Source organism: Xyrauchen texanus, chromosome 28 (genome assembly GCF_025860055.1).
Source record: "Xyrauchen texanus isolate HMW12.3.18 chromosome 28, RBS_HiC_50CHRs, whole genome shotgun sequence".
NCBI classification, from domain to species: Eukaryota; Metazoa; Chordata; class Actinopteri; order Cypriniformes; family Catostomidae; genus Xyrauchen; species Xyrauchen texanus.
In genome coordinates this window covers 35,138,742-35,163,739 of record NC_068303.1, presented here as the reverse complement: position 1 = coordinate 35,163,739, position 24,998 = coordinate 35,138,742, and the positions used below count along the sequence as shown (strand labels likewise).

Below are 24,998 nucleotides of genomic sequence, written 5' to 3'. Positions count from 1 at the left end.
TATATTTATATTCTTATGCATCCGTTTTCTTTCCATTTCATTCATTTGAATACATTATTAAATTGATTGTATATATTTTTGTTATTATTTTTATTTCTCGTCCTTAAATTATTTTTGTATCTTTACTTTTCCTTCTCTTTATAATTTATATGTGACGCACTTGGAAAAAACATTGTGTATTTAATATGCTATATAAACTTTAGTTTTATTTTTGTCCTTTTTGGAGCTTGAAAGTTCCTGGTCATTATGAATTGGAGTTGAATGGCAAGAACCAATGCTTAAATTATTTTGTGTTCATGGAAAAATAACAGCATTCATGTTTGGAACAGCATATAGGTGAGTAAATGATGGCATAACTTTCATTTTTGGGTGAACATCTCTCAAAAAAGAAAAAGCTCATTTGAGAGGTCAGAGAAGGTATATCACTTACTAATAATGCCACTGTTAGAGAAGTCTTCATATATTGAAATAACATCACTAACTTGTTGTCCTGGTCCTGGGCCCTGATTGGATGCCTGCTGGTTGGCAGAATGATTGGCAGCAGCTGCAGCCTGTTGCTGGAACAGATTGGCTGGATACACGCCCCAAGGGACACCATAGTACTGAGGGGGGACCACTGTTGGACCTGAGGGATAACACAATAAGCAACAACCCCCAGTACTACGATTGATATTTATAGTGTGTGTTCATGCATGTACCTGCAAGCGTTGCGGCTGCTGCCAGGCCTGCGGCAGTGTAAGGGTCTGCTCCCGGAGGGGCAGCATTGATGATGTAAGGGTTTGGCACAAAAGCAGGTGCAAGGCCTACCGGGATAAACAACCACAACCAAATTGTCAAGCCAAAGAGCATTAGATGATGATTTTTGTAATACTTGAATAATTGGTTTTAGTATAAGTCAATATACTAAACAAAACAAAAAAACTACTTTTAGGAGAAAAAATATTTAAATACCATTTATTACAACAAATCAGTTTTTCGAAGGTGAATCTTTAATTACACATTTTTTAATAAGAACCAATAAGTAATTAAACTGATTCAAGTCTAACAGGCCTTCAGCCTAAAGTATGCTTCGATCAGACACCAGGACACGAGACGCAAAGCTCATCATCAGCAGCACTGAACGTGCACAGCCCGATTTTTCTAACCGCGCATCTTTGAACGTGCAGAATGCGCACGGAGTTAGTTTCACTTTAATTTGCAATTAGTGGGTCCACAAAGTGGCAACACTTCGATTTTGAGACGATGCTGTAACGAAAAAGTGCTAGAAGATCTAATCGCCGCTAAACATCAGGAGATGAAGGTAAAAACAACAGTGGATGCAAGTCAAGAGAGTGTGCGTGAGGAGGTCTGGAGATACCTGCATTTGTATAACTCTAGTCTGAAGGAATATAAAGACATCTTTATGGGTCTAAACTCCTGAAGAGAAAGTCCGGTGTTTCATAGCAGTCGTAGCGTGCATTCGCCAACCGGCTGTGTATGCGCACGCAGTTATATGGAGTATACCTTGACAGGCTCGAGTTCGACTGTAAGCACACGCTGAGCATTTGCGTCAAATTGGAAGTATAACCAGGGCTTAAAGTACGCTTTAAATACCTTAAGTACATAATAAATTCATTTTGAGATGGACATGACAAAGTAATGACTTGTGGTTCAGTAAATAAGTGAAGAACTGCTCTGACTGATTCAGTCATTGAGTGAGTCAACTTGTCAGATTGAGTGAGTCTTTGATAGATTCATTAAAAAAAAGAACTGTACTCACAAAAAATGTTAAGGCTAAATGTAGCTCCTAACATGGAAATATAGAAGCATCTGTTAAAAATTAGGGCTGTGTCACGCTGTGTAATTTTAGGACTTGATACAAGATTTAAAAGGTCAATGTCAACATTATAATATTTATAATATTATATCATTAAAATACATAGACTCGATTGTGATTCAGGATACCTTTTTAAATGCTGAAATGTCATTATAATATTTTAATATATTGTTTTTAATGTGGATTGACGACAGCAGCCATGCTCTGAATCATTTGAGAGTCACTCTTAAGGAAACACCACTGTCCTAAAAAACCAAAGCCTGCTTAAGAGTTTGCAGAGCAAATAACTTAAACACAAACTTGCACCACCGAAGAGCAGGTTTTTGATACTTTTAAAGAATATCTCACAGATCCACACCGCAAATTCATGATGGAGGAATGCGCACACACGCGCACACACAGTTTCCAGAACTGTGTGATGCACTGTCATTTCCAGTCATGAAACAAGTTATTAGAGTGTCCTATTTTTTTCTCTCCCCAATTTGGAATGCCCAATTCCAAATGCACTGTAAGTCCTCGTGGTGGCGTAGTGACTCGCCTCAATCCAGGAGGTGGAGGATGAATCTCAGTTGCATCCACGTCTGAGATCATCAATCCACGCATCTCATCACATGGCTTGTTGAGCGCGTTACTGCAGAGACGGAGCACGTATTCTCCGCAACATCCACGCACAACTCACCACGCGCCCCACCAAGAGCGAGAACCACATTATAGCGACCACAAGGAGGTTACCCCATGTGACTCTACCTAGCAACTGGGCCATTTTGGTTGCTTAGGAGACCTGGCTGGAGTCACTCAGCACGCCGTGGATTCAAACTCACTAATCCAGGTGTGGTACCACAGAGTATTTTATTAATAAAATAGTCACACAGTCTGTACAATTTCCCAGTACGTCACAATTTTGTTCTTTTGAACTCAAGGGATGAGACACAGCTTTATCTGCACATTGTTTTTGCGATATTCCGATTTTTCGCATAATTTAAATTCACAACTTGGTAGGAAATATAGCTACTGCTTGTGTCTGATTCGGTGTTTGTTTAGAGGCGTGCAGCGTGAGTTCGAACAGATCTCGTGTCTCGTGGAACAAGCGCATGTAAAGAGTTCTTACTCTTTTTTTTTCTCTGTTTCATTCATCTGAAAACTGTTTGTAAGAATACTGTCAACTATGAGAATGCCGTAAATGATCACTGATCATCTCAGGAGGTGCGGTGACTTTAGTTCACTTTATTTCCACACGTTAGCATGCATTGTGAACAACTCAGGAGTTAGGTTCAGTAGCTTAATATATATCTTTGTATTAAAGAAAGACAAAAGTGAATAAATCATAAAGTAATACAAGACACATTCAGCTTGAACCTAAAATTACTTTTTAGGCTTATTTATTTTGATTATCATTGTCTTTACATTTATGATTGTCTTTAGTTCTTCATTTAATTGACGGATGATGATTGCGTGATGGCAAACGGGGCAGTTGAAGATGGAAGTTTTTTGTGTTTCAATAAATGAATACAATTTTTAAAGCAAAATCAACAAAGCACAAAATGTTCACCGATCAACGGCAAGGTTGTTAACGATGAAATCGAATAATCACAATATTTTTTTAAGGCAATTGTCGCTAAAATAATACATCACCCAGCCATATATTGGAGTGGCCATCACAAAAACCTGACCTCAATCTGACATCAGCCAGGAAGTTAAAGCTAAGTCACAAATGGGTCTTTCAAATGGACAATGACTCCAACCTTCCCTCCAAAGTAGTGGTATTGGAGTGGCCATCACCATGTGCTGACCTAAATCTGATTTTTTTGTGGGCAGAACTGAAAAAGCAAGTGTGAGCAAGGAGGCCTACAAACCTGACTCAGTTACATCAGTTCTGTCTGGAGGAATGAGCCAACATTCCAGCAACTTATTGTGAGAAGCTTGTGGAAGGCTACACACAAAGTTAAACAATTTAAAGGCAATGCTACCAAATACTAACAAATTGTAAACTTCTGACCGACTGGGAATATGATGAAATAAAGAAATGCTGAAATAAATCATTCTCTCTATTATTTTGACATTTCACATTCTTAGAATAAAGAAGTGATCCTAACTGACCTAAGACAGTGAACATTTTTCTACAATTAAATGTCAGGAATTGTGAATAACTGAGTTCAAATGTATTTGTCTAAAGTGTATGTAAACTTTTGACTTATGTATCTATCCATCTACTGTATTTACATTCTGCATATATATATATCAGTGTCTGTCTTAGATGACAAATAGCTGTTCCCAGTTTACCAATCAATGCGGGTGATTTAAAAGAGTGTGCTAATCAAACGTGACATCATCCATAGCAACAAGGGCAACTCCACATTACTCTTTATCTTAAGATTTCCTTACTAAAACTTGCTCTTAGCAGTTTTGTGAATAGGTTTTAAGCAAAAACTCCAAACTAGGAACTCTTTTGAAGAACTGCTAGTGGTAAGATAAAAATCTTTGTGAATACGTGCCCCTTATTCATAGCAGTCATTCACCCTGAGAGTCAGACAGTATATTAACTAGGAGAGCAGGAAATGCTGTCTATATTTCCATAATGAGTATAGTAATATTAGAATAGTGCTCAGTCCGCTTTGGTGGAAGAATGAAAACATTAACAAAACGTTAATGGAACTGAATATCAAGAATATAATTTGGTTTCTGTATTTTTTTGGAACAAGTCAAATGGAACCAGTTTGGAATAAGAACTGCTTCTCGTTTGTCTACCCTTATGATTGTGTCTCTTTTGTCACAAGGAGAGAGCATAACATGTCTGTAAGAGGTGATGTTACCGAGGTGTTGCTGTTGGGCTGCAGCGAGGGCATACTGTTGCTGCTGCGTCAGCTGCTGAACGGCTAGATGACTGGACCTCTGGAACAACTTAAAGGGAAAAATAATAATAATAATAATAATAATAATATTGCACCATTATACATCTCACCCCCAAATTCATATTGTAGAAGTTAAAGACCCCATGAAATGTTATGACAGGAACAATTTCCTTCTTGTATTGACAAATTTCCTTATTCAACAAGAAGTTAAGGGTGAGAAATATCAAAGGGATCCCTTGTCTAAATAGGCAATAGCCTTAAGCCTAGGAAAATTATGCTAATCAAGAGATTTTAAATGCATCAATATTCACCAAATGCTAATTGTCAAGTTTTAGGAATACACTAGCATAATGATGGTCTCAAAGACACTTATTAAAAGCCTCAAAACTCCCAAACATTATGCATGGTGTAAAAACTCCATCTAGAAGTAACAGGGCCTAATGACACAATAAGTTGCATTTGAGCAGCTGTACCTGCTGTTGGGAGTTGTAGTCAAACAGGCCGACTGGAGTACCAGATGAGTCCACCTGGATCTGATTCCCAGCATAGTCAAACTGGAGTGACTCCATGCCGGCCTGGTGCTCCATGCCGCCCATGCTCTGGGGCTCCTGGCTCTGGAAGTCCTCGGTGGGAGGTTTGTTCGTGATGAGGCTGGATGGCTGCAGAACGTGCGGGTGGTGCTGCCCCATCATTTCCAGCCCAGTCTGACTGGGGCCCAGCCGTTCAACTGCCTCTGTGGGGGATGCCTGGCGACTGCCTGGGGTAGGGCTGTGAGAACGAATCTTTTATTAAATAGTAATCCTCACAGTATTGACTAAAAAACATTATTAACACTAACTAAATTTACTAAATTATTTTATTAACTAAAAACACCATTTATGCTTAATAAGCTAATACCGTGTGCAGTCATGTAAACGGTTTTCCTTTATTGGGGTACGATCATAAACGGTTTAAGCATAAACTTATCAAAACAAGATTTTTGTCCCTTACCCCAATTTTGCTCCACATTTTTGCAGGCATATCTTACCGGCTTATCCAACGTCAGCAAATTATGTGATAAAAAGTAGAGAATATTTCAGTGAATGTGTGAACAAGCTGACTTTTGGTAGATGATATCGTTGTGTATGTAAACATGCTTAATGTTGCAGTTTCACTAATGCTGTCATATTAACAATTATTATGGTTTTGAAAATCACAAGTTTTGATTTAATTTTCCATGTTGGTTTGGGGTTTTTTAGTTTGTTTTTATAGCAGTTTTGAGGTGAAGTGTGTAATTTCTGAGACACTAATGGCACCAAATAGAATTGTGGAAATGTTATAATATAAAATACACTTGTATATAAAAAAAAATAAAAAATCTCAACTCTGCCCGCTTTTTTGGGGTTTTCCACTGTGGATAGTACCCGATTTAGTACCACCTCGGTCGAGGTTCCAAGCGAGCCGAGCCGATACTAAATGTGATGTCAAAATCCTGCAGATCACCGATTGGTCAGGGAGAATCGTTACTACCAGCATCAATGGATTTGCGACACGGGACATCAACCCACTAGTTTAAAAGTTAGCTACAGCGATAGCAGTAGAATTTGTTCACATGACTTTCGAATTGTAAAAAGAAATGGCTGTGCGCAAAACCATGCTGTGGTCAATCAACAAGGTGGAGACGTTCCTCTCGCTAGAGGAATTCGAAAGAGCATTCGAAATGCATTCGAATGCTGCGTTCGAAATGCTGCGAAACGAAAAAGTCTTTCAGGAAGTGTCTCAGCTGTTGGACGTAAAGGGCTACCACCGGACAACAATGTAGGGAAAAGTAAAAAAAAAAAAAAACGTAAAAGTGACTACAGAACCATCAAGGAAAAGTGGATGTGGTTCGACCAAATGGATGCTATCTAGACCGGTGAGCACTGGGATGAAGAGTGCCACACGGCTGGAGTCCACGATGGAGGATGTAACGTTAACTCTATTCTCTGCATGAAAGCTTGTTTCTAAAACAAGCAGGCAAATTTAACTTTTACATTTGTGTAAAATCACCATGCAACAACTGCTTTATGCAGCAAAATGAGCTCACAGCTAGTGGTCGTGTTATTCTTTTGTCAAGTTTAAGATGATGTCAAGGCAGTAGAGGCAGAGCAACTATGATGATCAGCCAAAAATCCGACCCATGTTGAGGCGGCACTAAACAGCAGTGGAAAAGCAAGCTCAGAAAAGTCAAGCAAGTAGAGTCGAGTCGAACTGTAACATGCAGTGGAAAAGTGCCATAAGGATGCCACTAAATTGTAGCAACCATTAATCAGGAATTTCTAAGGCTTTTATGATTAATTATCATTGGCTGGATCCACACAGGTCTAGTGTCAGCCTGAGATGGCCTGCATAGAAGAACAAATATTTGCAAATTTGCCTAAGTTTGCGAGGTTCACGGAACAATCTCAAATTCTTTTGATTTGTTGTTTGTCTTTTTGAATTCTCAATTTCAAAACTGCTAGAATTTTAAATACATATTTGAATTTGTTTCCTTCTTCAAATAACAGTATAGTTTGGAACAACAGGAAGCTAAGTAAATAAAGGCCATTTGTATTTTTGGGTGAGCTATTCCTTTAAAATAATAATATTTAATAGTAGTCTTCATTTAAAATAATACTGACAACTAAACTCTGAAGGTTAAGCTTCATACTTGAAATCTTTGCAGTCGCGATCCATCCCGTTCAACAATCCTCTGGCATTAGCTTTTGAGGCGTCCACTTCTTCTCCGACTATCATCTCAGGACTTTTGTCCTCCTCAAATGGAGAAACCTTTTCTTTTGGATCACCCTTTTCCCTGCCATCTGGATCTGTATCTCCTCCACCCTGTAATCAAGTGAATTTGTTAAATACACCAAGAGAATGAGCCCAATTTACTGTCAGAGGAGTGGCATGTTCTCAAAGCACGGGTTGAGTATGCCATAGTTTGTGTGTAGATCATGAAGTCATCTCAATCTAATCTAATCATCATATTAATTTTACCATAAGAAAATCACGTAGAGATACAGTAGGAAAGAACAACAAAAAATGCCAGTTATCATAGCTACTCATTGAATTCAATGCAGAAAATAGTGTTATCAAATAGGTTTGGATATTAACTTTTTAAAGTTTGAGGGTTTTTTTTATTTCACTTCAAATAAAGCAAAAAATCTATATTGTTACAATTTTTTAATGAAAGCTCAAACTGCTACACATACAAGCAACTCAGAAACAAGATAAAAAACATCTAAAATGCTAAAAACTTTACATATTTAAAATGACATTCATTACATAAATAGTAAATAAGAGAAAAATGTAGACAACGACTTTGTTCTAGAGGTGTACCAATATATATATGGAGTGGAGTAGTAGTGGCGTAATGGGCTAAAGCACACAACTGTTAATCAGAAGGTCACTGGTTCGATCCCCACAGCCACCACCATTGTTTCCTTGAGCAAGGCACTTAACTCCAGGTTGCTCCGAGGGGATTGTCCCTGTAATAAGTGCACTGAAAGTTGCTTTGGATAAAAATGCCAAATGCCTAAATGTAAATATATCGGTTTACTGCTTATTTGGTGCCGATAGTTGCTTTTTGGAACTATCGGTCATTGGCAAAAATCTATCCCAATAGTTGTGCTATTTTTTATTTTTATTTTTTTATTCCTCTTTGGCTGGCGCCGAAACATTCTACAGTTAGAATGGCTTGGTTCTACAGTACAACAGTGGCTTCTAAAAGTGAAATAAAAACAATCACGTGGGGATTTGCTGTATTAATCTTTCATCATTGACTATATTCATTCATATATTTTATCCACACTTCAATGCATATTTTTGTTATTTTGATTACATAGTCAAGGGTTTTAAATTGAAGCAATAGCATGCAAAACAATTGTGGCTATATGGAAATGTGCCCCGTCAGCACACACATAATGTCTCCAACTTCATATCTTGTGAATAAACCTTATTCCTCATTATACCTCATCTGGTGAAACGTATATATAAAAAAACTCTTCATCTGATGAATAATTAGGCTATAAAATGCCTATATATTAGGTAAATATTTAGAAATAGAGCATTGCAACTGAGCCGTCTCTGTCATTTCAAAAGAAGAGTCATTGGTGTGTTTTGGGCTTGTTTATAGTTAAGAGACATGTTACGCACCAAATCTTCATTGCACAATAAACTGTATCTGGAATTTTATTCATTTTGGACTCTTGTAGCCTGTATGCCTGTGCCGTCAGAGTAAGGCAAGTCTAAGACATTTTTTAACATTCTATATATATTTAAATAACTATGGGCTGATTAATTGTTATCGGCCTATTCCATAATATTCCAGAGAGCAAACCACAAATATTCCATTCGGTAAAATCCACTATTTTTTAATATAATTCATCATATTTAATTTAATGGAACTACTAAAAATCACTGATAATGATCGATATTTTACATACAGTACATTGAGTCAAGAAAATGTGACAATTCCATTTAAATTAAACTCTTACTAACAATTTTTTGTAAAATATGCAAATTCTGCTACAGATGTGCAACATTCAGATGTGAGATTGCTTGTATTCACAGCAGTATTCTTTTAGCTTCTTTTGTCAAATAGGCTGGTAAAATAAATCTGTTAAATAAATTTTTTTCTTTATTTGAAGCGCAAAGTGCATCTTTTGCAGTGGGTTCCCTTAAAAAATTGGGTCAATTAGCCATTTCTCAAAAATGAATGAGTAACTATGGCAACCAGGATTTGTTTACCCCATTTTAAACTGTGCCCCCTATAAATTATGTGCTGCTGACTGTATATGCCAACTTGTAACTAGGCACTAAAATTAAGTCTCCATTGATCTTTGAAAATACGGTTCCATTCGGTAATATTATTTAATGTATTAGGTATCATGAACTAACAATGAAGAATTTATTTCTTAATGTTAGTTACTAAAAATAAATTTGTTACTTCAAAGTGCATGATCTACTGATAACATATACAACTTTTGATTTTAAAACTGTATTACTATGTTGAAATTAACAATAACCAAGATTATTAAATGCTGTAAAAGTATTGTTCATTGTTAGTTCATGTTAACTAATGTTGACAAATGAACCTTATTATACTGTTACCACATCATAAATATATGGTTTATTTCCCAAGAAAATCTAAATACATTTAGTTTGTAACCAACTAAGATGTCTGAGAAGCTGAAGTGTTATACCCTGGCTCAGTGACAGTAATGAGATACTCATCAACTCACATAGCCTCCGTTTCTGTAGCGACCATCCATCTTGTCTCCAGGGGAGGAGCTGAGGACATACTCCACCATACTCACACCTAGGCCACCCCCCTCTGAGCGCGGGGACAGCACTGAGCTTGCGTCACCATTCCCATTGTAGCCCTGGCCTGGTCGCCCTCGCACCATAATGGGCTGAGATACTGAATGATCTACACAGCAGAGGAAAAGAATACCAGTCCCGATACATTAAGAAAAATTTTCAAATAAATAAGAGCACAAACAACTTACTCATGCAAACATAGACTAAGAAATCCAGGCTTGCATTTCTTGCCTGAAGCATACATTGTGTTTTCAACAACCACATTTCACGTATATAATCTGATAAGGAAGTTATTTTATTATTAAACCAACACATTGCAGTATTTCAGAAAAACTTACGTGAGGAACCCCAGGCATTCTCTCTCCATTCCTCACCCAGCACAATCCCTTTACGCCCATCTTTTGCCAATTCATCTGATTCCCACAATTTTTTAGCAGGAAGTAGCTGTAACAAAAGGTCAACATGGCTATCAATTCTTATAACAAAAAAAATAAAGCACTAAGACCCTTTTCACAGCATGTGATGGCATGTCGATTTTTATAATTGGGCAATTCCAGCATTACGGATGTGACATTTGCATGAACAATTTCAAATTTTACACATCATATAAAGCAGTCATGACCAGTATATAGAACCATTTGAATGAATAATCATTGACACTTGCAGATAAGTCCAGACATCAAAACATTTTCAGTCTAAAGTTTTCTTTCACATTAGATAAACTTGCGTAACAGAAGTAACTAAAATAGACATGAGTTTTTGGAAGACCACACACTTTGCATAATCCAGAAACAATAATAGCCACATAATGTAGGAGGGTTGGCACTCCTAAGAACATGTAATATAAAATTTTTATGAATAGTTGTTTTCACATAAAAGAAATCATCATTACGGTCATGTCATCTCTTCATTACAGATGTGACGGTTGTGAAAGCAAAACACATGGCGAGGGGAAAACTGTCCAAAATGCTACAACTCAGTAGACTTTGGGGGGGCCTGGGTAGCTCAGCGAATATTGACGCTGCCTACCACCTCTGGAGTCGTGAGTTCAAAACCAGGGTGTGCCGAGTGACTTCAGCCAGGTCTCCTAAGCAACCAAATTGGCCCGGTTGCTAGGGATGGTAGAGTCACATGGGGTTACCTCCTTGTGTTCACGATTAATGGTTCTCGCTCTCAATGGGGTGTGTGGTAAGTCGTGCATGGATCGCGGAGAGTAGCATGAGTCTCCACACGCTGTGAGTCTCCAGTAGTGGGAATTGGGCATTCCAAATTGGGGAGAAAAGATAAAAAAAATTATAAAATAAAATAAAAAAACTTGTAGGATTTGATCTCTGAGACATCTGTATACCCATCAAGGCTGCATAATGAATTGTTATACGACTGAAATCGCGATATGGCCTTGCACGAATACTAATCTGCAAAAGGCTGCTATATTAAAATTCTGCATTGACCGCTTCGGACAGTGTTACATGAGCGAGTGGTACCCTGGAGGGAGTAAAGTATAAGCGGAACACGCAGATCAGCGTACCAATATTAGCATATTACAATTCAAATTGCAAAGTTTGCAAAAATGGTCCCTTCTCAAATGCTAGCTATGAATGCAGGAAAGCACCCCTCATGAGGTGGATAAACTATGCCATTTTCTAAAAAAATACATTTTAGCACTATAATACAGTAAAATATAGATATAAATGACAATTTAAAAGGGGTTTTGTGCCTTTGCTTAAAACTTTATTTTTGCTTGGTATTGTTGACATTTTCGTGGAATTGCTCGTTTTTAATTTAGTGTCAATTTATAACATAATTTGTATGTTATATTACTTTGGCATTAATAATTAAAAAAAAAAAGTCACCACAGCTGCAATGGGGTTTCAAATGCAGCTGCTGTACTTAGAGAGTAAATTTGGCATCTCTCTCTTCTGACTGCTGTAATCCATCTCTCTCTATTATTTCCCCCCTTTGGAAAGTCACAGAAACCTAATAGTGGATTTCATAGTTGAATGCAAAAATGTGTTTTGTTGTATCTTTCACCACTATAGAGATTTACCCCCTGTAGTTTACTTTTGTGTTCAAAGCCCAGAAATGTGAAAAAGGTCCATTCAGTGAAAAAGATCATTAAAACCTTCATCTCTGATCACATACCTCACCCATTCCACGAGACTCCAGAGCCAAAGCTTGAAAGTCATAATTCATCTCATCCACAGGGCGTACCTACACAGAAGAAAACATTTGTCACATCTGCCACATTCCCCATTTCATTTCCACTAGGGTAGAGCACAGAAAAAACATCTCACACATCAAATACTAGCATTTATCCATAAAACTTGAGAAACGTACACTAGGGCTGTGGGATATGGACAAAAACAATCATACTGCAATTTTAACTGCTGTATTAGCTAATATTTTCCTTATTTAAAAATGTCTGTGTTCAAAAACATTTCAAGAGGGCATAAAATGTCTGTGTGTAAGTGATTGATGATAGCATCAGTTATTTCTTTATGGATTCGGATAAGCGAAATCAAACATGTGGGTTATGCAAAATGTTATCTTGTTACCCTGAAAAACATGTTTAACCCCTACTCTTTTCATAAAAAGCCAACCCTATAATGTTAACACGGTAACCTGCAAACAACAGCAAAGACAATTTTGTAACCTTGTCACAAAGCTGCTGATGGAATATTAACTACTTAAAACTATACCTACATATGATTCCATACAAGAAAATATCCTATCATGTATACTTCATGACAAATACACAGCAACTGTGTGACGCAAGCCTTTAAAATGAACCACCAGCTCACGCATATATTTTGGCCTGTTTGTGAATTTCATTTAAAAACTGTAAAACATTTTTTTAAAACTTAGCAACATGCCAACATCACCTAGCTACATGCTAGCATCACCTAGGTAAAACATGCTAGCAACATACTAACATTGCCTAGCATCATGTTACAACATGCTAACAATGCCTAGCAACATCTATGTCTATCTATCTGTAAAACCCCAAGTTTTTTTTTTTTAAATTTAACTTTTGGACAAGGGTTTGTCGAGCCAACATCAAAGTGTGTCTACAAACTTTTTTTAATATAGTTTATTTTAATATCCTATAAATTTTGTATATGTTGAAACTTAGCATGCCAGTGACACCAGGCAATGCACACAGGCAAGTGCGCTGTTAAGAGTGGTTTAATGCTAAAAAGCCTTTTTTTTTTTTTTTTTTTTACATAAAATTCTTTCTTGTAAAGGAAATGTTAGTCAATCAGTTTCAGAAATTAACTTTATCATTAAGAAGCAGTAATTGCCCCCTGGATTTGATCTTCACGGGCATTTTGTACTTTAGTAATGTAATATATAATTCTTAAAAAAAAAAGTTTCTCCTCTCATTTCAAATACTTCAATTTAATACATTTGTTTAGATATTTCTCCATCTAAATAATTTGACAGAAAATATATTTCGGTCTATTCTCCGCGGCATCCACGCACAACTCACCATGAACCGCACCGAGAGCAAACCACATAATAGCGACCACGAGGAGGTTACCTCATCTGACTCTACCCTCCCTAGCAACTGGGCCAATTTGGTTGCTTAGGAGACCTGGCTGGAGTCACTCAGCACGCCCTGGATTCAAACTCTTGACTCTAGGGGTGGTAGTCAGCATCATAACACGCTGAGCTACCCAGGCCCCTAAAATTTGTAATATTGATATGTCCGCTATTTAACAGGTTAGAAAGTTAAATACTGTAGGCTCTAAATTTAAGGATGAAATCAAATCAGACATTACATTTTACATTAGTATTATATTACCCCATATCATTTTTATACATAAGAGTCAACATTACATTTAGTAGATAAAACAAATCTTTGAAGCCTGGGACATCATCTGGGATGTTGCGCATATTCGAGAGAACAAACATGATTTTTTTTTTAGTCATATATATAAATGTCCAATGTCACATTTTTGAAAAGCGTTGTATAGTGTAATGATAAACTGTTACACCCCTATCTCTTACCCATAAAATTAAATCAACATCATCTAATTTTATGCCATAATATGCATCACTAAGTCTAGAACAGAATATTAAGAACGTTAAGGATAAAAACAGAGGATTCTTTATTTATATATAGAACTTGAGGAATTTTGTCACTTTTGCCCCAAGCTTCCCTTAATTAATGACCCTGATGTCAACATCATCATTTGTCTCTAAAGTATTCAAGTCTGTCCAGCAAAACCTGATCTTATTCATGTCATTCTGTCATTTTGCTTTTGCATTCCAGCTGTAACTTCTGGTCAGAGGCTTCTGCAAATATTTAGTTTTTACATAAGGTTTAATGTTGCAACTCTCAAATATTTAGTTTTGTGACTTCACTTGTAACTTAGTGTCCATTTACACTATAACTAGTTCACTGTACACTATCCCAATTAATACAATTTTAATCAATATCTATAGGCAACGGAAAATTCTTCGGAACACCAACTGGCATCAGGATAACCTTAAGGTTTATATACACCAGGAAGTCCAGTGTCTTTGTGCTCTAGCATATAAATTCTTGCATAACTTTGCAGATAGGCCTATACTTTCCTGCCATCATGCCCAGGGTTCACATTCCCTGACACTAGATGGCTGAGCGACCAATCATTATATCCATTAGATTCTTCAGCATATGTTAAACAAGAGACTGGCATTAAGCAGACAACTGTGAGCTCTACATCAAATTCATACCTGGTCAATATGGTTTCCATCACCAGTAGGCCAGCGGTGTTTGCTTGTACCGCATCCCCCCAGCTGCTCCCCGGGCTGCCTTTGAAAGAAATATCCCACAGTGGCATCGTCTTGAGAACGGCCACTCAGTGGAGGCAGAGGGGTGCCAGGGTTGGGATTGGCCACCCGGTCCATCCCCGGCAGAGGGTGTGCTCCACCAGGTCCCTGCCCAGCTGCTCCTAATGTGGCCAGAGAGCCCCCAGCATGGACTCGGACCCCTCCGGCCTCTGGCGCACCATTTGTGTGCAGCATCCTGCCTCGCGTCTCCTGCCAGGCCACGTCATTCATACCTAGGATGCTGCATGGAACGCTCATTCCACGGGAAAACCTACAAAGAAATGTGTGTTAGCTACTTTACTCCATGGCATTAAAATCCTCCTGCTTATAAGGCCAAAATTCAATTTTATTCAATAATAATTGACAAAACGGTCTATCTTGAATTTGTTTGATTTAACCAAAGGTTCAGAATACAGAATCTATTCAAATAAAGCTAATGTTAAGGAAATCAGATATATAGGTTATGCAAAATGTTATCTTGTTACCCTGAAAAACTTGTTTAACCCCTACTCTTTTCATAAAAAGCCGACCCTATAATGTTAACACAGCAACCTGCCATTAACAGCAAAGACAATTTTGTAACCTTGTCACAAAGTTGCTGATGGAATATTAACTACTTAAAACTATACATATGATTCCATACAAGAAACTGTCCTATCATGTATACTTCACGACAAATACACAGCAACTGTGTGACGCAAGCCTTTAAAATGAACCGCCAGCTCACGCATAAATTCTTGGCCTGTTTGTGAATTTCATAAAAAAAATGTAATAACTTATACACTGGTGGACAAAAGTTGGAATAATGTACAGATTTTGCTGTTTCGGAAGGAATTTTTTCTTTAATTCATCAAACAGGCATTCAACTGATCACAAAGTAAAGTCAGAACATTACTGATGTAAAAAACAGCACCATCACCATTAGAAAAAAAAAGTCATTTTTTGATCAAATCTAGATGGACCCATTTCCAGCAGCCATCACTGCAACACCTTATCCTTGAGTAATTATGCTAAATTGCTAATTCGGTACTAGAAAATCACTTGCCATTATTTCAAACACTGCTGAAAGCTATTTGGTTCGTTAAATGAAGCTTAACATTGTCTTTGTGTATGAGGTGCCACAGTATGCCATAGACTGGCATGTCTTAATGTCAATATTAGGACAAACATAAAACAGCTTTCTATAGAAACTCGTCAGTAAATCATTGTTTTGAGGAATGAAGGCTATACAATGCTTGAAATTGCATTGTAAAAAAATTTTTGATTTCATACAAAGGTGTACACTACAGTCTTCAAAGACAAAGGACAACTGGCTCTAACAAGGACAGAAAGAGATGTGGAAGGCCAGATGTACAACTAAACAAGTACATCAGAGTCTCTAGTTTGAGAAATAGACACCTCACATGTCTTCAGCTGACAGCTTCATTGAATTCTACCCACTCAACACCAGTTTTATGTACAACAGTAAAGAGAAGACTCAGGGGTGCAGACCTTATGGGAAGAATTGCAAAGAAAAGGCCACTTTTGAAACAAAAACACTAAAAGAAAAGGTTAGAGTGGACAAAGAAACACAGACATTGGACAACAGATAATTGGAAAAAAGTGTTATGGATCTTAACCCCATTGAGATTTTGTGGGATCAGACTGTAAGGTGTGTGTGAGAAGTGCCAGACAAGACAGCCACATCTATGGCAAGTGTTACAGGAAGTGTGGGGTGAAATGTCACCTGAGTATCTGGACAAACTGACAGCTAGAATGCCAAATATCTGCAAAGCTGTCATTGCTGCATGGGGAAGACTTTTTAGGAGAACACTTTGAAGTAGTTTAAGATGTTCTGAAAAAAAAATTCAAATTGTAATAGTAATTTTTCACGTTATTAATTTCCTGACTATACATTGTGATCAGTTGAATGCCACTTTGGTTAATGTACCAACTTCTTTCCATAAGAGCAAAATCTGTACATTATTCCAAACTTTTGGCCGCCGGTGTATATTCTGACACAAATAAACAAACTAAAATAATGAAGAACAAAGCACCATGATTTCCCTATCATCTTCAGAAAAGGTGGCCATTAACTAAACCATGCTGACTATCTAGCCAGCTGGTTCAATGTAGAGTTGTAATTTATGCTGACAATAATTTGAGTAAATAAACGTGCTTTAATTCAAAATAATGCGTTTCTATGCGAATGTTTTGGGTGTGCAGTGGTACCACGATGCTTGCGGCTAACACACAGATGATGGACGACGGTGGATTTTGGCTTCATATTAGATATATTTTTAACATAGGTTGCGATTTATTTTGCCTTTATGTCTCAGTTTCATAATATCTCAATAACATTGTTAGATATGTATGCTCGGTAGTTGTTTCAGTCTATTTGTGTCTATTTTGTTTGTTAGCATCACAGGGCCCATAACTCCGCCAGCTAGCGCCTCGCTAACACTCAGCGCGAAAGAGAGCTTGTTTCCAGAGAAAACCTGATTTATTTCTTTTAAAACACAACAAAAGGACGCTATCGAATTGTTCAACGCCCTTAACATTGAACAGCAACTCTTATTATGTATCTAAAACTCAAGTGAAGTCATGTTTTGGTGCGATTGTGTCTCTGCTAGTGTGTTAGCTCAGATGCGCGAGACGCTTTGTTGATAAAACAACACACAGGCCTTTCACCTCTAAAAGTTCATTTTACAACCAACGAACCCCTTAAATACTTGCTACAAACAATCAGACATCTCTACACGTCGGTCCCAACGTTATGAACACAACAAGGAGCTCATTCAATGAGTATTAATAGATAAAACCCCAGGTCTTCTGACTGATGCACTCACAACATGGCCCCCCTACACGAGCCCCTAAACAAAAGGGGCAACAATTGACGCTCACGCTCCGATATATCTATCCCATCTTTTCAAAGGTACTCACGCGCGGTGTGTGATGATGTCCAAGGCCGATACTTCGAGGTTGTGATGGACGCGGTTCTGTGTGTAAATTTCGTTTCCGTGGAGATGTGGTGTGTTTTAATGATTAGGTGTTGGAGGCGCTTGTGTAGGAGTTTGGGAGGATTGGTGCCCTCCTCCCCTGTGCACATACATTACACACACACACACACACATAGGGCGCATCCAACATCAGACCTGCGCAGTACATCTGTAGATCACATATTCACTGAACGTCATCCAAAACATTGCCTTGAATGCATTTGATGATGTTTGATAGAAACGGCACAGTTTCGACACAATTAGACAATTTGGTGTTTGGATCATGTACGTTATTATTTATATTGTCTGTCTATCTATCATCTAGTTGAACTACTAGTTGAAATGTAGGGGGGTGGAGGAGGTAACCCCCTCCCCCCCCTCCCCCCAAAACAAATGTATTAAAACAAGCAAGTATCCCCCCAATGTATACCATGCTCAATGGAAACATGTAAATGCTTCACACTGAACCCCCAATAATCAAGACAAATCTACGACCTTGCTTGAAATATAACTCCAAATATTTTCAGGCGTGTGGTAATATCAGTTTTACATTGCTCAAATATAAGTTTTTTTATATAAAGAGTAACAAGCTTTTTGGCTTGAGTAGGCAAACAAGCTAACCCGAAAGACTTATTTCTGTATTTGTTCATTTCGTCGGTAGATAGTATGCTTTCCTGACACTTTAGTTAGTTGATAGTTTAATTTAGTCAGATCACCTGTCCTTGTTTGTTTTAGCATGTTGGTTTCTTTAATTCTGTAAATAAACATTGTCATATTTAATTTTTACCATGGCCATTGTCACCTTTTTGTTTTCTCCTTTGACAGCTTCTTATGTTGGTCCCAAAATTGTGTAGTAACACAAATTGGGGGCTCGTCCGGGATAGAAAACAGAAAGGTTGCAATGGCCATGGTAAAAAGAATGATGAGGTTTATTTACAAAAATAAAAGAAACCAACAGTAAATAAACACATACTAAACCTAACAAGACAGATGCGCTGTCTAAAATAAACTATCAATTAACTAAAGAGTCAAGAAAGCTTACTTGAAAGCTTATGCTTAAATGCTTAAAATGAGTTTTGTAGACACATTGTGAAGTGCTTTACAAATCAAAATCTGTATTTATTTTTTAATTTACTTTACAGTACTTACTTATTATTTCATGTATTTATTTATTTATTTATGGGCAAGTTGGTATTTTAGGAAAAACAAGACAACAAGTCTTACTTACATGGGAACTTCTTCAGTAATGCCATGATACTCCTCTTGAAGTTGGATGAGAGAATCTAGGCAAAGGGTCCTTTGAAGAAGCTAAAATATAATATCATTTTTACTTGTTTAACATTTTTGGTCACTACATAATTCACATATTTTCATCTGTATTGTATAGTTTTGATGAGGTTACTATGATTCTAAATGGTAGAAAATTATGATAATAAATAATTGGTAGGTGTTTCCAACGTTTTGAATGGTAGATCATATTTTACAGTAACATTTGTCTTTGTGTCATCTTGGATTTACACTGACAGCGGCTTGGATGCTATGGAGGACTAAACATGCATAAATAATAAATGAATAAATGTAATAATACAAAAATAAATAAAGGAATAAATGTCTTGATAAAACAAATATAATTAGTTTTAATTACATTTATTCCAGAATTTATTATTTTATGACTTTATTTCTTTATTATTTTCTATATTTATTTTTTAACTTTATTTTTATTCTTTTTAGCTTTTAATTATTTATTCATTTATTTTGCATATTTTTTTATTTATGTGTTAATTTATTTTTTATATTTATTTATTCCCACATATATTTATTTCCATATTTATATATTCCCATATATATTTATTTATTTATACATGTATTTATTTTTACTTTTCTGTGTGCAACATGTAAATGAGGGAGGCGGTGCTTGCGGAGCTCCAGTGCATCATTGGTCGAGAGCTCAATAGTATTATCGGAAGCAGATTGATGTCCCACCTCAGAACGCTCTGACTCGCACAGATTTAGAATATGCAGGGAAACGTTTTGCAGAGAGTTTATCAATCCAGGATGTGCTTCTACATTCATACCGGCATACAGCTCTCCTAAAACATCAATAAGCACCTCTACTCTAAATTAAACAGTTATTTGATGCGTGATTATTCACTTCATTCGCATGTCGCGCAACTCTCTAGATATATGTGAAGAGTCAGCAATAGATTTATATACATGCATAAACGATCAGGGAAATGAAGCATTGTATCTTTTACAATGAACAATCATAACAACAGAAAACAATATTATGGATTTGCAGACATCAAAATATGACGTTATATACACAGAAACAAAAGAAAAGGACAAATCATATCATTTATGAAACTTGCTCATTTAGTGGTTTTGTTGAAGAAACAGCTCTCCATTTATTTTGTTATTGTAGTATAACCAATACATCTTGGATTGACTTAAGCTCTTGTGTTTTTAGCCCCACAAATAGCTATAGTTTACACGCGATATGGCTATGACCTAACGTCACATCAAAACAAGTCAAGAGTAATCGAGCACACCCTTCAATCTACAATAAGCCAATGGTAAACAGGACCCGCCCACATAATTATCATACAAGAGACAGAAATGTAAGAATAAATACAAAAATAAATACATGTGGGAATATTTAAATATAGAAATAAATACATGTGGGAATACATGTAAAAATAAATGAATGCATAAATAAATAATAAAAAACAAAAACAAATGAAAGAATATTTTTTAATAAATTTTTTGAATAAAAATAAAAAGAAAAATAATAAATAAAAAGATAAAATAATAAATAAAGGGAAAAAAATCATACAAAAATAAATTCAGGAATAACTTTAATTAAAAACGAATTATATTTGTTTTATCAAGACATTGATCCTTTATTTATTTTCTTATTATTACATTTAAATATTTATGTATTTATTTATTATTTTTGCATGTTTAGTCCTCCATAGGATGCAGCATCATTTAAAATCAATAGTTTTCTGTTTCAGATGTCACTGCAGAAATGTAGTATTCACAGTCAGCCATGATTACTTTAATCATTGAGTGAATGTGTAAAATAAAAGGACAGTTACTGAGATTAAGCAAGTACTATTTGGCTGGTCATGTGATTCTAACATGGCCGCCCCCATGCAGACCCTCCCCAAATAGAATAAAACAGCTTTTATAAGGTTACTGAAATGACAGAAGTCTTCATTTGAATGTGAGTGCTCATGATTTCCTACATATATTATGAAATTACAATTCATGTCTTTAGGAGTTACATGTTTTTAATGAGGAAAAAATACTGTGCACCTTTAAGAAACTCTTATTAGTCATTTTGTCTCTCATAATGAAATTAGGGTCACTCAAAAGTTCATATATCCCAGAATGCTTCGTGTTGGCAACTCTTAGTAAAGATAATTTCTGACCCAATCACTGCTAAACAGTGAAAAAACTGTCCCGACCGCACTGACTCATGTTGAAAGAGTGAACGCACAGTGCACCTCCCTCACTCTGATTGGACAGCTATATCAGGAACTCACAGAGCACTTATAAAGTCAGTGACACAACATGTTAGAAGTCTAAACGCTGCTCCATGCGCATTAGTGAGCAACACGGTCCAGCGAGTTACTTATTATTCTCTTTGGCTGTCTCTTGACTAATGGCGAGTATTCGTAAGAAGCTGGTGGTGGTTGGGGACGGGGCATGTGGAAAGACGTGTCTGTTAATTGTCTTCAGCAAAGATGAATTTCCAGAGGTTTACGTGCCCACTGTGTTTGAAAACTACGTGGCGGACATCGAAGTGGAGTCCAAGCGAGTTCAGTTGGCTTTATGGGACACAGCGGGACAGGAGGACTATGACCGCCTGCGACCTTTGTCCTATCCGGACACCGATGTTATCCTCATGTGCTTCTCGGTGGAGAGCCCGGACTCTCTTGAAAACATCCCGGAAAAGTGGGTGCCGGAGGTGAAACACTTTTGTCCTAATGTGCCCATCATTTTGGTGGCGAATAAGAAGGATTTGCGGAGCGATGAGAATGTGAGAAGTGAGCTGTCGAGAATGAAACAGGAGCCCGTGAGGACGGAGGACGGACGCGCCATGGCTGCGCGCATCGGAGCGCACGCTTACATGGAGTGTTCTGCCAAAACCAAAGAAGGGGTTCGGGAAGTCTTTGAAACCGCTACACGAGCCGCCTTAAAGAAAAGATCCAGACCGGTCTCTGGCTGTTTCAAATGTTGCCTATTGATGTGAATTTCAATGATGCTGAATAGTCATTAACATATGGAACAATGGTAATGGTTCATGAACCACCTTTAGAGAGGTTCGAACCTACAACCTTCAGTTGTCAGACAAGAACCTTAACCATTAAGCTACACAATGCCAGAAAAGTGTGAAAATTTGTTGTTTGCTTTTGTGGTATGCTTGCAGATTACTTTTCACAGAGCACACTTTAGTGTTTATGTATTGTATCTAATGAGTGCAATATTTCAAATCTTCTTTAAGTCACAAGATCCACATTACAGAAGAGATCCAGACTGGCCACTGGCTGTAGAACTGTAGCTGAATTACCTGAATGACAGGTATGGCACATGGTTCATGGACTGCTCATTTTGGCGTTCCAACCTACAGACTTTCGGTTATAAGCCGAGAAATCCAAATACAGTACTGTGCAAAAGTTTTAGGCACTTGGGAAAAATGTTGCATAGTGAGGATGTTAACGTCATACAAAGTCCAGTAAACATAAAAAAAGCTAAATCAATATTTGGTGTAACCACCTTTGCCTTCAAAACAGCACCAATTCTCCTAGGTACACCTGGACACAGTTTTTCTTGGTTGTTGGCAGATAGGATGTTCCAAGCTTCTTCTCCAAGAATCTATTTAGATGTCTCAATTGCTTCTGTCTTTTCATGTAATCCCAGACTGACTCAATATTCAGTGGGGGGCTCTGTGGGGGACCATGCCTTCTGTTGCAGAGCTCCCTGTTCTTCTATTCTATTTGCAAAATAAATGTTTGGAAGTCTAAAATGTATTTTTCCTATTGATACACTGAAGCCGAAAATATAAAGAATCTTTATACACATTTTTAAGACACATTTTTTTTTGTGAAGCATCTTATTTGCACAGTACTGAACATTTTTGTGTACGCTCACCGAAGAAATTGATTTTGCTTTACAGAACATGCCTCACTATGTGTCTAATATTGAGAGGGAAGTTATGTCAAAACTAAAGGAATTGAATACAACATTTCTAATAATCCGCTATGAATCAAATAAGATTTATTTATTTTATTTTTTGGTTTGTAAGTGTATTCATTAGGATCTTATTTAATTCCTTTAGGACTGGTTCCAAATCATGATAGAAATTCCATTTGCATTCCTTGAAGATTTTCTTGACTAGAGAGAATCATATAGACCAGACTTGACTACATAAAAAAGGGATACATTATTTAATCTGACCATGTTTATGTTGATGTGCTGTACCGATACATGTACTCTCTAAAAACTCAAAAGTTCACCTGTGCTCTATATGACAACTGATTTTTTTTTTTAGATGTATGACACCAGTGTTGAACTTAATGTTAGTGATTGCTGTAAATATTGCACTGTTACAGAAATTATGTACCGTTGTGTTATTTCTTTCTGTTTATTTAAAGTTTCAAAAGGCATACATTGGTGAACAATAACTGAAAGAGAGTAGATCAACTTTGCAACTTTTCCTAATATAACATGTCACGTTTATTTGTTTGTGTTTAGTCTGGGACCAATTACTGCATGTGTCTTGTTCAGTTTGTTAAACGTGTTGAACTGGCCTCAACTGAACCATTTTGAAGATGTTCGACATTTATACAAAATTATTTAATTCTGATTAATGTGACATTTGCTGCTTTTACATATTTATGGGAAATATGAATTGGTGCTGGTGCACTTTTTATCAACTGTAGCAAGTGAATATATGTCTGCTCCTTTAGGCATTACTTTTTGATCCAAGTTATTTGAATCTATGGGCAGATTTGCTTGTGAATGACACTTGTAAATAAAGAAAAATTGTAATAAAAAAAAAATGACAGTGTCTGATATATCTTTAATATAGAGGTTTTGACTTCCTTAGGTAAAACTTTTATGACTTTTACCACATCTTTGAGACATTTGTGGATGATTTAGAGCACCAAAGTGGGACACCCTCACACCCAGCAAATTGTAAACTCATTAAACTCACAAGTGTGTCATTAAATCAATTAAAGTTAATCAGTTGTAGCACACCCTCAAGGTAAATAGAGTAATGATATTAAACAATTAATGAATCCTTATATCAAACTTACTGAGGAGTTTTATAATCCTGCTCCTTAGCTGGACATACATTTAGTACTTATGGTATCATACTGACATGCGGCATCCCAAAAAATGATCTGACTGAACATTATTGTCCATTATGTGCACTCACTGAACACTTTGTTAGGAACACTATAGTCCTAATAAGGTGCCTGACATTGTTTTCTGCTGTTGTAGACCATCTGAATTAAGGTTTGATGTGTTGTGCATTCTGAGATGCTATTCTGCACACAACAATTGTACAGAGTGGTTATCTGAGTTACCATAGCCTTTCTGTCAGCTCAAACCAGTCTGACCATTCACCGTTGACCTCTCTCATCAACAAGGCATTGTCATCTGCAGAATTGCCTCTCACTGGAAGTTTTTTGTTTTCAAATCAATTCAAATCAAATAACTTTATTGTCACTCAAACATATACACAAGAGCAACAGTGGGTGAACGTTTTGGGTGCAGTTCCGAGCAACATAGCAGTCATAACAGTGATGAGACATATACCATTAATCTGATAAAAATATCAGATTTACACAACACAAATGTACATATCTAATATACACACAACACAGTATGTACATAATACAGTACACACAATGTAGAATACACAGTATACAATAAAAATAGTATATATAAAATATACAGTAGGTTGTATGTGCTGAACTGACATTCAGGCTGTTGGTTGATAATCAGTTGCCAGTGTGTTGTTAAGAAAGAATATAATTTGGTGTGAAATAATAAGATCAATAAAGTGGAGTGCTGATGTATATTGATCATGAGAAATCAAGAGTTCAAAAGTCTGATTGGTTGGGGGAAGGAGCTGTCATGAAGTCTGCTGGTCCCGATGCTGCGATACCGCCTGCCTGATGGTAGCAGTGAGAGCAGCAC

The 24,998-nt window shown here is 36.8% G+C and overlaps 2 protein-coding genes across 5 annotated transcripts in view; one reads left to right on the top strand and one right to left on the bottom strand.

Annotated features, from left to right (window-relative positions):
* LOC127621636 (pumilio homolog 2-like) overlaps positions 1 to 17,880 on the bottom strand; it is a 45,414-nt gene extending 27,534 nt beyond the window's left edge. For all 4 annotated transcript variants that reach the window (XM_052095312.1, XM_052095314.1, XM_052095313.1 and 1 more), the window contains exons 1-10: positions 17,728 to 17,880; positions 14,710 to 15,076; positions 12,130 to 12,198; positions 10,326 to 10,431; positions 9,909 to 10,096; positions 7,334 to 7,506; positions 5,139 to 5,433; positions 4,627 to 4,714; positions 699 to 803; positions 483 to 625 (exon numbers count right to left, since the gene is read on the bottom strand). In XM_052095312.1, coding sequence (XP_051951272.1) covers positions 483 to 625; positions 699 to 803; positions 4,627 to 4,714; positions 5,139 to 5,433; positions 7,334 to 7,506; positions 9,909 to 10,096; positions 10,326 to 10,431; positions 12,130 to 12,198; positions 14,710 to 15,063 — 1,521 coding nt within the window. In that variant the 5' untranslated portion in view covers positions 15,064 to 15,076; positions 17,728 to 17,880. The remainder of the gene's footprint in view (positions 1 to 482; positions 626 to 698; positions 804 to 4,626; positions 4,715 to 5,138; positions 5,434 to 7,333; positions 7,507 to 9,908; positions 10,097 to 10,325; positions 10,432 to 12,129; positions 12,199 to 14,709; positions 15,077 to 17,727) is intronic.
* Positions 17,881 to 21,383: 3,503 nt separating this feature from the next.
* LOC127621637 (rho-related GTP-binding protein RhoB-like) lies at positions 21,384 to 23,851 on the top strand. Its single transcript, XM_052095316.1, has one exon. It carries the CDS (start codon positions 21,451 to 21,453, stop codon positions 22,039 to 22,041), a length of 591 nt encoding a protein of 196 aa, XP_051951276.1. The 5' UTR covers positions 21,384 to 21,450; the 3' UTR covers positions 22,042 to 23,851.
* The last annotated feature ends 1,147 nt before the right edge of the window (positions 23,852 to 24,998 follow it).